At 41.0% G+C, this 14,375-nt stretch overlaps 1 protein-coding gene across 3 annotated transcripts in view; it reads left to right on the forward strand.

Moving 5' to 3' along the window:
- The window catches only part of Wasf3 (WASP family member 3), an 85,718-nt gene extending 75,726 nt beyond the window's left edge, over window positions 1-9,992 (forward strand). For 2 of the 3 annotated variants that reach the window (XM_033759915.1, XM_010623821.3), the window contains 3 exons: window positions 1,285-1,551; window positions 2,898-3,265; window positions 6,989-9,992. In XM_033759915.1, the coding sequence (XP_033615806.1) occupies window positions 1,285-1,551; window positions 2,898-3,265; window positions 6,989-7,146 (793 nt within the window). In that variant the 3' untranslated portion in view covers window positions 7,147-9,992. Of the gene's footprint in view, window positions 1-310; window positions 478-1,284; window positions 1,552-2,897; window positions 3,266-6,988 lie in introns of all 3 variants that reach the window. The other variant, XM_010623822.3, reaches the window with a different exon arrangement.
- The last annotated feature ends 4,383 nt before the right edge of the window (window positions 9,993-14,375 follow it).

A 14,375-nucleotide genomic window follows, 5' to 3' on the forward strand; every position in this document is an offset into this window, starting at 1 on the left:
ATTATTATATCTAATATTATATATGTATTTTTTAATTTGATAGCAACTTCCAAAATTCAGAAGACATCATCATATGGAAATCATAATATAAAATTCATAACCACAATTAGCAAAGAAAAAAATGGGTAATTATTTATTATTAAACTGTAATTAGGGAAAGAAAACAGGCTCTTCTGACTTAATAAACTTTTCTGTGCCACTCAGCACTACAGTTAGGGAAGCTGCTATCTTAAGTGGAGATGGAACTTCAGGTTGTATCTTCTTCGCTGCTCGCTCCCACATTCCCAATGTGTCTGCCTGTTTCCTTCAGAGGGAGAAACACAAGCTGAATCCTAACAGGAACCAGCAAGTGCATGTGAGAAAAGTCAGAACAAGAAAAGAAGAGTGGGAGAGAAGGAAAATGGGCATTGAATTTATGAGTGATGCAAAGAAGCTGGAGCAGGCAGGGAGCACAAAAGAGGACAGGCTGCCCAGAGGGTTTGTGGTTTTTGCTTTCTTTGGATTCCCAGCCTCAGATCACCCTGCTTCAGCGCCATGAGCCATGTGTAGCCCTACTGATTTGATTCTGTAACCCAGCCTCAGCATGTGACTGTTACTAATGCCTCTGCAGCCATGCGGCTGCCACACCTGCGGATCATTGCTCTTTTCTGGGCACTGGCACCTTTCCCCTCTCAGCTTACTAACGTGAGGTTTCTGTTGCTTTCAGAGTTTCGCATTCAACTGTGTGTTTAGAGAAAATAGGAGAGCCTCTCTGTGGTGCACTGTATTGCTTCTTTCTCTGTGGGTTAAATACATGTCCTCTGTTTAAGAAGAATATAATCCACTCTTGCATTTTGGATTTCTCTTCCTGTTCATACTGTTCATATTTATCCAGCTCACCTGTCATTCTGGGTTTCCTAATTATATGCTATCAACTTCATTGCCACTGAACTCCTCTGGTACTGTTTCCAAATGAAATGGGGTTTGTCTTATAGCCTTGTCTCTTAGGAAGTACGTGAAACACTGTGTAAACAAGGCTGTGCACCCTCCTGCTTGCTGATCTGTCTGACTTACTCACTTCAGAGAGTGAATCTGAATCCACGTAACACTGGGCTTGCTACTAAAATAGTAATTATGTTGTTGCTTAGAAGCTCTCGTGGGGCCAGACCTAGTTGATGGTAAAGGAAATGCATATCTTATTAATGTGCATTGGTACTGTAATTATTCATATATATGCTTCTATCAGCCAGAGAACATTTTTTAAACATAATTTAAATTTCTCCCACCAATTTTCTCCAACATCAGGTCCCATGCTTCAGATGTTACGGATTACTCTTACCCAGCTACCCCCAACCATTCTCTGCACCCCCAGCCGGTGACCCCTTCCTATACTACTGGCGATGTACCATCACATGGGGCTGCAAACCAGGGCCCTGAGCATGAGTACCGGCCCACATCTGCCTCGGCAAGGCACTTGGCCCTAAATAGACCTCAACAGCCGCCGCCACCGCCTCCTCCCCAAGCTCCAGAGGGGCCTCAGGCCTCTGCACCAATGGCTCCAGCAGATTATGGGTAAATTATTCCTCATACTCTAGCTACTACTTGTTGTTACATTTGTATCTTGCTATGTGTGGTAGAAGAATTTAAAAAGTGCTCTCCTATAGTTTGATAGGTTAGCCCACCACTCTTGGGCTTAGTTTTTAAATGTTCCTCCCTTAGACCTCATGTCCAAGAAAGTTGTGTACATGCCTCTGGTACGGTGCCAAAGTATAGTCAAGACCAATTGGACATAGATACCGCCAGTGGTGACATACTTTGTGTTAAGTAAGTGTGGTGTCACACTTGTTAAAGCTAGGTCTAGGATTGATGTCACACTCCTTTGCACATAGGCTACCTGTGTCAAGTCTTCAGGCCAAGTCATTGGTAAAGGATGAATGCTGACTATTGAACTGATTCAAACCCTCAAATTTCTTTGTATGTCCTGAGTGAACCACAGACGGTGCTTGTCACAGATGACAAAACCACATAATGTCATTTTTGTTTGGCCCTTCTTAACCTCCAGGGCCCTCATATTGTTTGGTTCCAAGGCCTTCTGTTTTTGTCTTGTGGGTACGAATCCAACACCTCGTAGGAAGAACTTCCCTTTGCACATTTGTCAACGTGAGCACTCACCTTTGCTTTGATTGCCTTTACTTTTTGGCTATACCCTAGCTTTTTGAAGGTTCCTTTGCTTAGAATTGATGTCCAGGAAAGTTGAATACATGCCTCCAGTAATGTGTATTCTTTAGAGCATTGGTGTCACTCTCTGAAGCATATCCATAGGAGCAGTCACGTGGTCCTGGCTGTCCCCATCCACTGGCCCTAGTGAAGCCAGGACACGCTGAAGGTGTCCAGAGACAGAGAGAGGGTCTGGTTTAGTTGGCCAAGAGAACCCTTGGTGGAATAGAATCTAGCTGATTTCTTGGCTGTGGAATACTTCAAAGCTTTGGATATTCTCCAGGCACCATGAACTTGGGTTTCCATGGGGCTTGGCTATAGAATGTAGGATTTTTTCCAGTTTGGCTGCAGAAAACTTAACAGGACAGGTTAGTGAGCCCCACCTCTGAGACACCCAGGATACTGGATGATTGTTGCTATTTGGACCACTGTAGCCAACTTCGTTATTTTAGCATTCCACAGAAAATGGCTTTATTTATTTAGTGGTCTTTTTTGATGCGTTTCAACAGACCTTGCATCCCATCATAATGAATAATGTAGGTCTGTGAAAGTAATTACTGCAGAGTGGATATGTGCATCCTGAAGTGATGTCAGTCCAACTCACAGTATCCGTTGTGTTTGGGGAACTTCTCTATTAGGACTTTGGGATGTGACTGTCTTTTTCTACTTTGGTGACTTTGTATGTTTCATCTGTTTATTAGGATGCTTCCAGCACAGATAATTGAGTATTACAACCCTTCAGGACCACCACCTCCTCCACCTCCACCCATGATTCCTTCAGCACAAACTGCTTTCGTCAGCCCTCTCCAGATTCCCACACAACCTTCATTTCCTGCATCAGCTGGCTCCACGTACTCGACTCCTCCTCACCCGCCCTCTGCTGGGCTCCTGGTCACAGCACCGCCTCCCCCAGGCCCACCTCCTCCCCCACCAGGCCCTCCTGGCCCTGGCTCTTCTCTTTCATCCTCTCCAATGCATGGACCCCCTGTTGCCGAGGCAAAACGTCCAGAGCCTGCACAGCCACCCATAAGTGATGCTCGAAGTGACCTCCTTGCTGCTATTCGGATGGGTGAGTGGACACTTCAGCTCTGTAGCCTTCTTTTATAAAAGATTACTTTAGGTTTCCAAGTAACGATAGCCTTGTTACTTTCAAATGATGGCATCTATAATCATTAATTTCTTGGAGTAGACTTAAAAGAGCATTTTTTTAATAGGTGTTCTTTTTTAGATGTCAGTTAAATATATCATGACGAAGAATTGATAATTCAGAAATTGAATTAAAAACCTGATATTTCAGGACAGCTTTACTTTAACAGAAACAATCAGCTAATTAATAGGATCTTACATCCATGTTCTGCAAGAGTATAAACATAAATAACAGAAAGTGAGTTCATATTGATGACTTAGTGTTTGAAGAAAATCTAAGATACCTCTTCAGCATGTATTTAACAGCACAGTGCTTTTGTCAGACAAAAGTGCTACCCTGACCCCCAGGTGCCAAAATGGAGGGATGGAGTATGTTGGGTAGAATAGGGTGGGAGGCCTGGCCCTCACCCATTTCTTTCTATCTCCAGGGCCCCACACGAAAACCTGGAATCCCACAATTCTTCATTTGTCAGTGTGGGATGGTCCAAGTCATTGATAGGATATAGGGATATTCTAGGAGCTTTTCATGAGGTAGAAAACCTCACAGTCTTTTGATCTTGGTTTAGTTATCTTTAAGTGACAGAGAAAGATACCTGACACTAGCCCGAGAGCTCAGCTTCAGTGACATCCTTCACAGGACAGCTGTGATGTTGCTGCTTTTGCCTTTTTGTTTGAGCACCCATCAGTCAAGCCTGAGGTCAGGGACATGCACCACCCAAAGACCCCAGGGTTCTCTGTATATCTCAAGCATCATTGATACTTTGATTTTGTTGAGAAATAGCATCGCAGAGGTAGAAAAGCTTAGAGATTTCAACTTTGTAGTCACCATAGGACAGTATTAGACTTGGTATTTTTGGTTTTTTGTGGGGCTTTTTTGTCTGTCTTTCTGTTTGTTTGTTGAAACAGGGTCTCGCTATGTAGTTGACTGACCTGGAACTCATTATGTAGCCCAGGCTGATCTTGAACTCACAGTGATCCTCTTGCCACAGCCTCCCGAGTTGCTGGGATTATAGGCATGCGCCACTATGCCCAGCTCCTTTTTTTTGTTTTTTTTCTGATTTTTGTAGACTTGGTATTTTTATACCTGTAGCACTGTCCATTACGAGTTGACACATAATCAGGAACAATCTTAAGGGATGTCTGATGCACATAAGCTGAGGCACATGCTATACGCAGACTGCCTCTGTTTTTCAAAATGTGAAGGTCACAAAATACAAAGGCTGAAGAACTACCTGGACCAGAGGACGTTAGCAGAACATGATTGTACTAGTCAGCTTTCTTATTGCTGGATGTGATACCTAACACTCCCAGCCTAAGGAGGAAAGGTTTAATTTGAGAGGATTCAGTCTAGTCAGCTGGCTCCAGGGCAGAAACATCGTGGAGGAAGGGCACTGCGGAACAAAGCTCCTTAGTTCATCGTGTCCAGGAGCAGAGCAGGGAACAGTATCAGAACCAGGTGAGGGACTATTTATGGTACCCAACACCATGCCTCCATGACCCATCCAGACACAACAGGAGTATGGTGTGTTTGACTAATCTGCTAGATGTTTCTTAGTCCAGTGAAGTTGACATATTAGAATTAAGAGTCACAGTATACACCTTGTTGTTTTCACACCCTACATCTCCTTAAACCATACTCAATCTCCAAGTAAAGATAATAGTAAGTTCATAATTCGTTCTGGGCCAGAATTTTAAGTTTTTAAATATTTTATGCTCTGCCTTTTGTTCCCATTCCTCACTATAAATCTGGCTAAACACAGCCAATAATATCTATGCCACAGCCTAAATGTTAGGCTGTTTCCTTCACTAGATTAATTAGTCTACCACCCTTAATCTTAGTCTCCCACAATCTCAGGATGTGAGAAAAATGTAGACAAATTTTCAGTGAAAGCCTAGCATACATGGCCTCTAGTCCAACTGCCAGTAGAATCCATGTTCCCAACTAAAACTTCCTAAGGCTGGTCTTTACTATCCACATCCCTGTCAATATTCTGGTCTTCTAAATTCTGACTAGAATCACCATAAGGCTCTGCTTATAACATTGTAGGGCTTCTCTAGCCCACAACTCCACACCTTTCCAGACTCCTCCCACAGACGAGATCCAAACCTTCTAAACCACGTGGGTAGGTATGGTCACAGCAGTTACCCACTGGTACCAATTTTCTTTATTAGTCAGCTTCTCATTACTGAGACACAATATCTAACACGTGTAGTTTATAGGAAAAGAGGTTTCAGTCCACAATTGGCTGACTCCAAGGCAGAGACATGGTGGAAGGACATGGTGGAGCAAAGCTGTGTAGTTCGATGCAATTCAGAGCAGGGGAAGAGCGCCAGAGCAGAAGGGGCAGGGACCAGACACGGATCCCTAAGGCCTCACCTCCATGATTCTCCCAGACACACCCAGAAGTGTAGTCTACTAATCTGCTTGGCATTTCTTAATCCATTGAGGTTGACATTGGATGATTAATGGTCACAATGATAATTAATGCAACAGAGATAACTCACTGAATCCTGAGCCAGGGAAATTTTTCTCCATTTGCAATTAGATTGAGTTTGTAGTAAGTCCCTATCTTTTGAGCATTCGAGTTGCGAATTTTCACAGATACGAACAGATCTCACATTATGAACGTCGGTAGATGCACACAGATCTTGGAAATAGCTCATGAGTCTGCCAAACATTGTCACAGTTGTGATGCTGGGTGCTTACTGTACAGTGTGATAGTGTACAGTTGTACAATGCTCAGAGCTCAGGATGTTGAGGAGCAAGAGGAAAAGCAGTGGTGATGGGGAGGTTTGGTTTTTTTATGCTTTACATTATATATTTATGTCAAAGGTGTATAAGACTGACTTTGTTAGACTTAGAATCCAGCTTACTAGTGTTCTTCCAGAATGGAATTCATAAGTTGCGGACTTACTGTATTGACAAAATTTGAATAAGATTTGTAAGATTAATAATGGCATTGTATCTATGCTGATTTTCTGATCTTGATTTTGTTTTTTAAAGGAAATTAGTGCTTCAGATGTTTGGAGGGTAAAGGAACATTATGTGCTGTACATTTCAGATAATCCAGAGATAAGTGTTTCTGTGTGAGGATGACAGAGAAAGATAGGAAAACATTAGTCAGTTGGAGAAACTGGGTAAGGTTGTATGGGAATGTTTTTCTGTTGATCTTATAGCTGTTGGGTAAATCTGAGATTATTTCAAAGAAAACGTTTAAAAATTATACACATTAAGCCATTAGATATCCTTGTTACTACATAGTAGAATAGGTGGTTATATTTTATACCCATTCCCAATAAAAATGACTAGAATAGAGACTCCTCAGCTGCTTCCCCCAGCGCTGTCCAGTGGGTTCTGGTTCCACATTGGCGCATCCTGTTTCGCGGCCCCTCACTACATCACTTTGTGTTTAAAGTGGCTGACGTGTGGGATGTTGTGGCTTTAGAACTTTCTTTGATGGTGTTCATGTGCACTGCAGTTATAACCAACTTTATTAAAATGGCTTTGCACGTTCTTTTCTCCCCTCAGATTTCTAAAACTTTATCCTTGGGCTCGGCAGAAAAGTCCAGTGGACCTGTTAATTTGTTTTCCTTTTATTTGGAACAAATAAGGGGATTTGATTCTTAACTTCACATTGTGTCTTAGGAATCCAGCTGAAAAAGGTGCAGGAGCAGCGTGAGCAGGAAGCCAAGCGGGAGCCTGTTGGGAATGACGTGGCCACGATCCTATCCAGGCGCATCGCCGTGGAGTACAGCGACTCTGATGACGACTCTGAGTTCGATGAGAATGACTGGTCTGACTGAAACTGTGCAGGGCGAGTGGCCGAGGACAGCCAGGACACCGTGGAAGTGTACTGGGGATTTCAAGTGGTCTCAGCACCCAGATAGTGGTATAATAACCCTGTAGCTTAGCACCTTTTGTATTAATAATGTGATATTGCTTCTGCACATCCAAGAATTCTGGGTTTTTCAGTATTTACTGTGTAATACTTAAGTGCCACTAAACATAGCACATCATGCTATACACGAGGAGATATGCCGTAACTATTGCATTGTCCTGAAAACAGCATCTTGCTTCCCTTTTGGCCGTGAAAGTATTTACTTTACTCTTATTGATCGTTATGATTCTGTAGACTTGCTGTGTGTTTGTGAAGCTGCCTGGTGTTAGGTCCTTGCAAGATTAATGACTGTAAGAGTGATGTCTTCCAATCAGTAAGTGATACTGTTTTACCTTTTTTTTTTTTACAATGTGTTTCAGAAGAAATTGGTTCTATAGGGAAGGGTTTAACAGATCAGGAGAATCAAATGTCCCTGCACTAGGTTTCTTGGCTTTGTAGCCTCTGAGTGGATTTGAATGCTTGGTTGAATAATTTCCTTGCCTTTGCACTCTCTCAGCAAATATGAAAATGGAAGGGCTCTTTTCAGGCAGGGTTCCCTGTGGACATTCAGTTCACTTAGTAAACACTTGGTGATTTTTGTGAGCTTTCAGCAACTCAGTAGTAATATAAATGAGAACAAGGTCCTTTCCCCTTCAGGGCCATTGCAATGCCACTTAGAATATTGGCCAGACCTGATGGCTTTGGCAGCAGCCAGCCAGAACAGATGCAGGCTGTCTGGGGGTTGTAGCATGTGTCTAGGAAGACTGATACTATAGGGTCCTGGGTGCAGAGGGACCCACTCCATGAGGTCCAAATTATAGAAGCTTAGGTTTAAGTGAAAGATGATAGCTCTTTACTTTTCTTGGTGCTGTGGCCAGACCAGGGTTCAGCCCTGTAAGCAGGGCTTTACCCACCTCCTAGAAGCACATGTTTCTCTTCTCTAGTATTGTTGGCACATTACATTTTAAGAAGTACCTCACCAAATGACCCTGTTTCAACCTGTAGCTGTGGCTAAGCACCTTGCTTTCACCTCTTCTACCCTGTTCTTGCTACATGGTGATCCCACAGACCCACTCATGCAGACCAGGGAATTAAAAAGCACACCTTCTGCTTTGTAATTCTGGATGGAAGGTAACTGCTTGTTCAGAGAAAGTAGTTGCCTAGGCTTGGATTGTAGATAGGAGGTCGAAGAATGCTGAGACACTTCCCTTGGTGAGAAGAGTTTACCTGCCTGCAGTGTTTCCAGTGGATGGAGGTCTGGGAAGCTCCAGTGAGCTCCTGCAGTCCATGTTAGTTGCGGGGAGGATGTCAGTAGGACAGTAGGGAGAATTCCGGGGAAACCAGCGAGCTGCCCATGCCTCACCCGTGTGACTCTGCATGGACACCTGTTGACTTGGGCTGTCTGTCATAGGCACTCTCCTGTGTTCTGGACTCTACTCATTGGATTTGAAACTAAAAAGCCCAATGTCTGCACTCTCTTCCAAGATTCAACTTGGTCATGTTTAAGCCCTCTCTGCTGGGCCTGCTGCCAGTACGTGCCCTCTGAGCACCTTGCTGTGGAGCTAGTCACCATTGAGCTGCCACTATAATTTCCTCGAGTGTTAGTTGTTCTTAATAAACTTAAATTTCTCTCTTCCAGTGTGGAGACCTGCTATGTTGTTGTTATTCTTGGGACTCTGACCCTTTTCAGTCTTATTTTTTTCCTTAGTATAGTAGTTGGCCTTTGTATTACTTTGATGTCAGGAGTGCCCTGAATAATTCTAGGGCTCATTTGGCAGCACTTCTTTGTTTTGTGTGGCCCTTGTTCTCAGGATGAAGGGACCACATTAAAGCTACTGTCTATATCAGGATCTCTTCTATTTATATCGTAGTACAATAAAATTAACAGCACTTTATCATAATATTCATGAGCCTGTTATTAGTTATCCTATAGTTTAATCAACAAGTTATATTTAATTTGATTTTATGACTAATGAGAAAGCTTCTGTCCTGTTGTTTTCTGTAACCTTTAATATAACGGGAAATGACAAAAATCTAAATTAAATAATTTTTAGAGTACCTTTTCAACAAATTTGATTTAGCCTAAAGTTTTAAATTCAGATCTAATATGATATTGCACGAACAAAGTGAAGTCTGAATTTTCATTTTTCATTTTTGAAAAGTGTTTACCAAAATGGAGAGAATCATTTAGTAGCATATTTCACTTTATAAATTTTAGGTTTTAAATCACAATGATAAATTATTCCAAGTTTTATTCCTTGTATATATTTTAGTTGGCTGTCTTACAAGTTTTTTTCTCACGGTGTAGGCCCAAACAGGACAGAAAGATGACTAAGTTCATGTGTTGCTGCACAAGTACTGTGGGGCTGAGCCAAAGGCAAATAATTGTGCATTGTTAGCCCTGACCGTGAGATTTGGTAGCTCATGTTTTTACTAAGTCTACTTCTAGAGATTTAATGTTTCCATTTCAGTAAATTTTTAGCAACATCAACAACTTTATGAGCACCAAGTGTCTAGGTTATAAAAGTTTTATAATAATTTGCAACTGAAATACATGATATATTTTAATCCATTAAAGATTAGTGGGAATGTATCAACCAGAGAAGCTTATAATTTTTGTTTTATGAAGCAGAGTGTCTGTCATCTTGCAGTATTACCAATGCTATTGTAAATTGAAAGTGATATAAAAAAATTCTGTCAAACAATTTTTATCTGTTTCTATATCTTACTATAGATTATGTACAAGTAACATCTAAATAAAATTACACTTTTAACCCTAAAAGGTTCTGCTTATTCATAATAGTGGTGTGTGCCCGACTCTTTAGAGGAGAATTTGGGAATTGTGTGGCATTTTCATTTAGCCCTTTCCTGGTTGCTACTTAACTTTCTATATAATGTTTGTGTGACCAAGAGCAAGAGTTGAAACTTTCTTTGGGTGAGTGCCTAGTGGAAGCCCTGAGGGTAGAGAGAAGGGAAGAGAGGATCTTGGCCCATGAAAACAGTAGTGAGTAATGCTTATGTTTACTTCTTAAAGCAATCTTTTAAGATACACATTCTATTTCATGTATGACAAAATCAGGATGAGGTCAGGTTGCTCACTGGGGGCTCACACGAGATACAGAAACAGCCCTGGGGTGGTATTTCGTGTGAGCAGTAGTAGGAGTCCAGACTGCATGGGTAGGTGGGCCACGTTCAGAAAGCCAGACTGGAGTGTAGGTTCCTGTCTTTGAGCACTGAGGCACACTGTGTGTATCTGGACATATACCACATGCTGTAGTGGGTTCTTCGTACCACCAGTCTGCATGCTCTGGCCAGAAAGACCTTACTCATCTTTGCATCTGAGAGCCATGGCATGATTACCAATCTACTGGAAAATAAGAAGCTACCTATTAAATGATTTAGATGGATGAATGAGTTTCTAAGTTACTTTTGAAAAAAAAAAAGTAAATTGTCTGCACCTTTATGGAGTATTTTACCTCACCGCCTGTATTTCCTCAATATTGTTGTTATAATACATGGCTTCTTCATTACGTGGGTGTGTGCCCACCACTCTGAGCTCAGTGAGGCAGGCATGGACCTCCTGTAAACTTCCGTACTATGTTTATCCAGTACCGTGTCTACTGCTTACCTAGGAGTCAGTAAATAGTGACTTAGTGGCTGTCCTTATAGAGCAAAAGAGAAACTTCTTCAACAAGCCTGATAGGAACTCGTGTGTAAACATACATAAGGGTAGAGCCTGGTGGGAAGAGGAAGGTCACTGGAGTCATGACCGAGAAAGGTGTGTTCCCCTTCCTGGCTCTAACCCTCATTCTCTGCTTCCTGGCCACCATGACCGCAGCTTGCCTCCTCCATGCCCTTCCACCATGCAGTTCCCATCTTGGAACTAGCCAGCTATGAACTGAAAGCTGATAAAGAAACCTTCCTTTAGCATGCAGATGTCAGGTATTGCGTCTTAGTGATGAGAACATGACTAAGGCAGTACTCCTTCGCATCTGGCTTTCAACATAATGTTTTTGAAATTTCATTCATGTCTTTTCAAGCATAAACAGTTGTATTCTGTTTTTATCACTGAGTAGTGTTTCACTGTAGGAAAACAATGGATTTATCATCTCATAAGATGTATACAAGTCTTTTCTGGGTATATGCATTTATATATCTTGTATATATACACCTAAGAATGAGATTGTTATTATGTCGTAGGAGTTGTATAAGAACAGCCAGGCCTTTTTTTCTTTTTTTTTTTTTTTGCAAAGAGGCTGTACACTAACAATGTTATTCCACATCTTTAGATGTGATTTTCTGTGACTTGATCTTACTTAGAATGCACTGAGCTTCAATCTGTAAATGTATGTCTTTCTTAACATTTGGAACAACTCCTGTTACATATATATTCAACCTTTTGATATTGGCCCAAGTCCTTGACACTCTGAATTTAAAACATTTATTTCTTTCTGTCCTGCAGTTTAGAAATTTTTATTAATCTGTGTTCAAGTTCATTGACTGTTCTGTCATCTACAGTTTGCTTTTAAGCCCATATAGTACATTTTTTAAATTTCAGAGATTGTATTTTTTCCATCTAGTAGAATTTCTTATTGATCCTTTTTTATGTTTTTTTCTCTGCTGAGATTTCCTACTTGTTCATTTATTATAAGCCTATTTTCCTTTATCTTTGAGCACAAACTAGCTCTTTAACAATCCTTGTCCATTAATTCCAGCATCTGCATTTTTCAGGATCAGTTTCTGTTCATTGTGTTTTCTTTTGAGCGTATGCCTGTTGGGGTTTAGATTATATCCAGAATGGAGTGTGATATATTTTAGAGATTTTAGATTCTGTTATATTCTTCTTGAAAGTACTACTTTTCTTTTAAGGAAGTAAGTCAACAAGGCCAAAACTAAACTCCACTTCTTTATATGTACACCTTCAGTAGTGGATTATAGCAGAAATTTCTCAGATTCTTTTAGCCTTAGCCAGGCTGCTTAGAGTTGGATTTAAGAAGGTTTTGCACAATTTTTATACCCACTCTTTGGTTCTCCTAAGTTCCTTCTTTACCTTGTGTTTCGGTTACATGGAGCTTAGTTCTCTTATTTTTTAAGCCAGTAACATGTAGGTTAAGCCAACAAGACTTCAGATTTTCCGTTTAAGCTTAGTTGCCCTGCTTGGCAGGATGGGGCCCACCTCCAGTCAAAAACCAATTAAAAATCAGGAAAGACACTGAACATTTTTCCTTTCCAAACATCAGTTCCCCTGTAGTGTTTGTTTTTTAAAATTTTTGTCCAGTACTTGTAGTAGTTGTGTATTTGGTCCAGTTTATAAATGTTATCTGCAGAGAGGTGGTTTGGAACAGTTAGTCTCGGGGATTGAGGACTAACTGTTCCAACCAAGCCTCATCTATAAACACTTGATGTAATGAAATTTTAAATGCTTTAAATGCAGACTGGTGTTGAAAGCCAAATCATAGCAGATGACCAGCATTTTTTCTGCCAGATGACCTTGTTTTTATAAAGACCTCTGCAATAAAGTTTGTGATATCTTTCCTTAACTAAATGGCATCCCAAGTTGCATGGTATTTATTTATCAGTGTGTCTTTATTTCTGTGAATCAGAATGTTCTCTAATGCATGCAAACAAAACCAAGCACACAAGTAATTGGAGAATTGAGACTGTTAAAATGTTAGCTTTAACCCCAGCCTCAAGTTTTATATTCAAATAACCTCAGTGTTTCCACTGAATACTATACATTTAATTTCAGAAATAGAGCTATACAAATAAAATACTACCTTATTTAGCCACACTGGGGATGGAACCAGGGCCTCACACATGTTAAGGAAGCCCTCTATCATGAAAGCACATCATCCACCCCTAAAATTCTTACCTTTCACTATTGGAGTTTGTTTGGAAAGAAGGTTCCACTCTCTGAGGGTTTGAAAACCAGTGCTTGCTGTCTTCACCACCTCATTCTCTTAGCTGTACACCAGAAAGAGTTTATATTGTTATAGCACCTTGCACTATACTGTAATTTTTTTCTTTTGGTTTTTTGAGATAGGGTCTTACTATGTAGTTCAAGTTAGTCTCGAATTCACTGTGGAGGCCAGGGTGGCCTCCAGCTCATGGTGATCTTCTGCCTCAGCTTCCCAAATGTTAGGATTACAGGCATGCATCACCACGGGCAGCCTGTACTGTAATTTTGTGTAAAGTCAGTAGTAACACAAAGGTGTTAACATATATCTTTGATTCGGAGTAACTTGCAGATGTGTCCAATAGGGATTTTTTGTTTTTGGTACCAGGAATCAAACTTGGGACCTTGTGAGCTAAATCCCCAGCCCCCAGTAGGGATTTTGATGGCAGAGATTTGTCTTTAAAGGATACTTTTTGCCGAGCAGGCACCTAGACTTTTATTTGCCAAAACACAACAGTACTACTGTCCTGTGAGTATGTACACAAGTAGCCTTATTAGTTTTCCTCTGTTTACTTTGTACATTGATAATTTGAGTAGTTACAAATATAGCACCATGATTAGAGGTGGTGAGTTGATAAATTGACCTACCATGAAGAAAGGCTAAGAGTAATTTAGAAAACCTACCAATAGTACTTAACAATGAAGTGACATTTAAAAGCATTTAATATTCTAGAATGTGCTTTGGCTGCTCTGCCCCGAAACCAATATAAGAAATCAAACAGTTGGAGAATATGCAGCCTGCACATCTGAAAAACACAATCACCCTTGGCATTTACGTTTATAAAATGCCTTTTGTGCCTGGATGTGATAGTGGCTCAAAGTGTACCTTTTTTTCAGTTCTAGACATGAGAATCTTGATGATTAAGTTAGGGTAGCAACTTTCAGCTCCTTTAAAATGTTTTTTAGTATTTCAAAGGCCTGGGTGCTCATTTGGTTTGAGTTGGTTTCAAAGAGCTGTGCACTGAGTCTAGGACAGACAACACAGTGATTATCCCTGGACCCTTGGACAACTTGCTTTTAGGATCCTGGTCTTGCTCTCAGTGGGAGTCTCTCTGCTGGAGCACTGGGCTGTGTTCTCTTGTTTGTGCTGGCATCTCCAGCAGCCCTGGATACTTCTCTTCCCTGTCCCTGGGTGCTTGCTGTGTCTAAGCTTCCCTCCACTGGGGAGTCTTCTTTTTTTTTTTTTGTACCAGGGATCA

This window comes from Fukomys damarensis, unplaced genomic scaffold (assembly GCF_012274545.1).
Source record: "Fukomys damarensis isolate Sample0158 unplaced genomic scaffold, DMR_v1.0_HiC HiC_scaffold_38, whole genome shotgun sequence".
Lineage (NCBI taxonomy): Eukaryota > Metazoa > Chordata > Mammalia > Rodentia > Bathyergidae > Fukomys > Fukomys damarensis.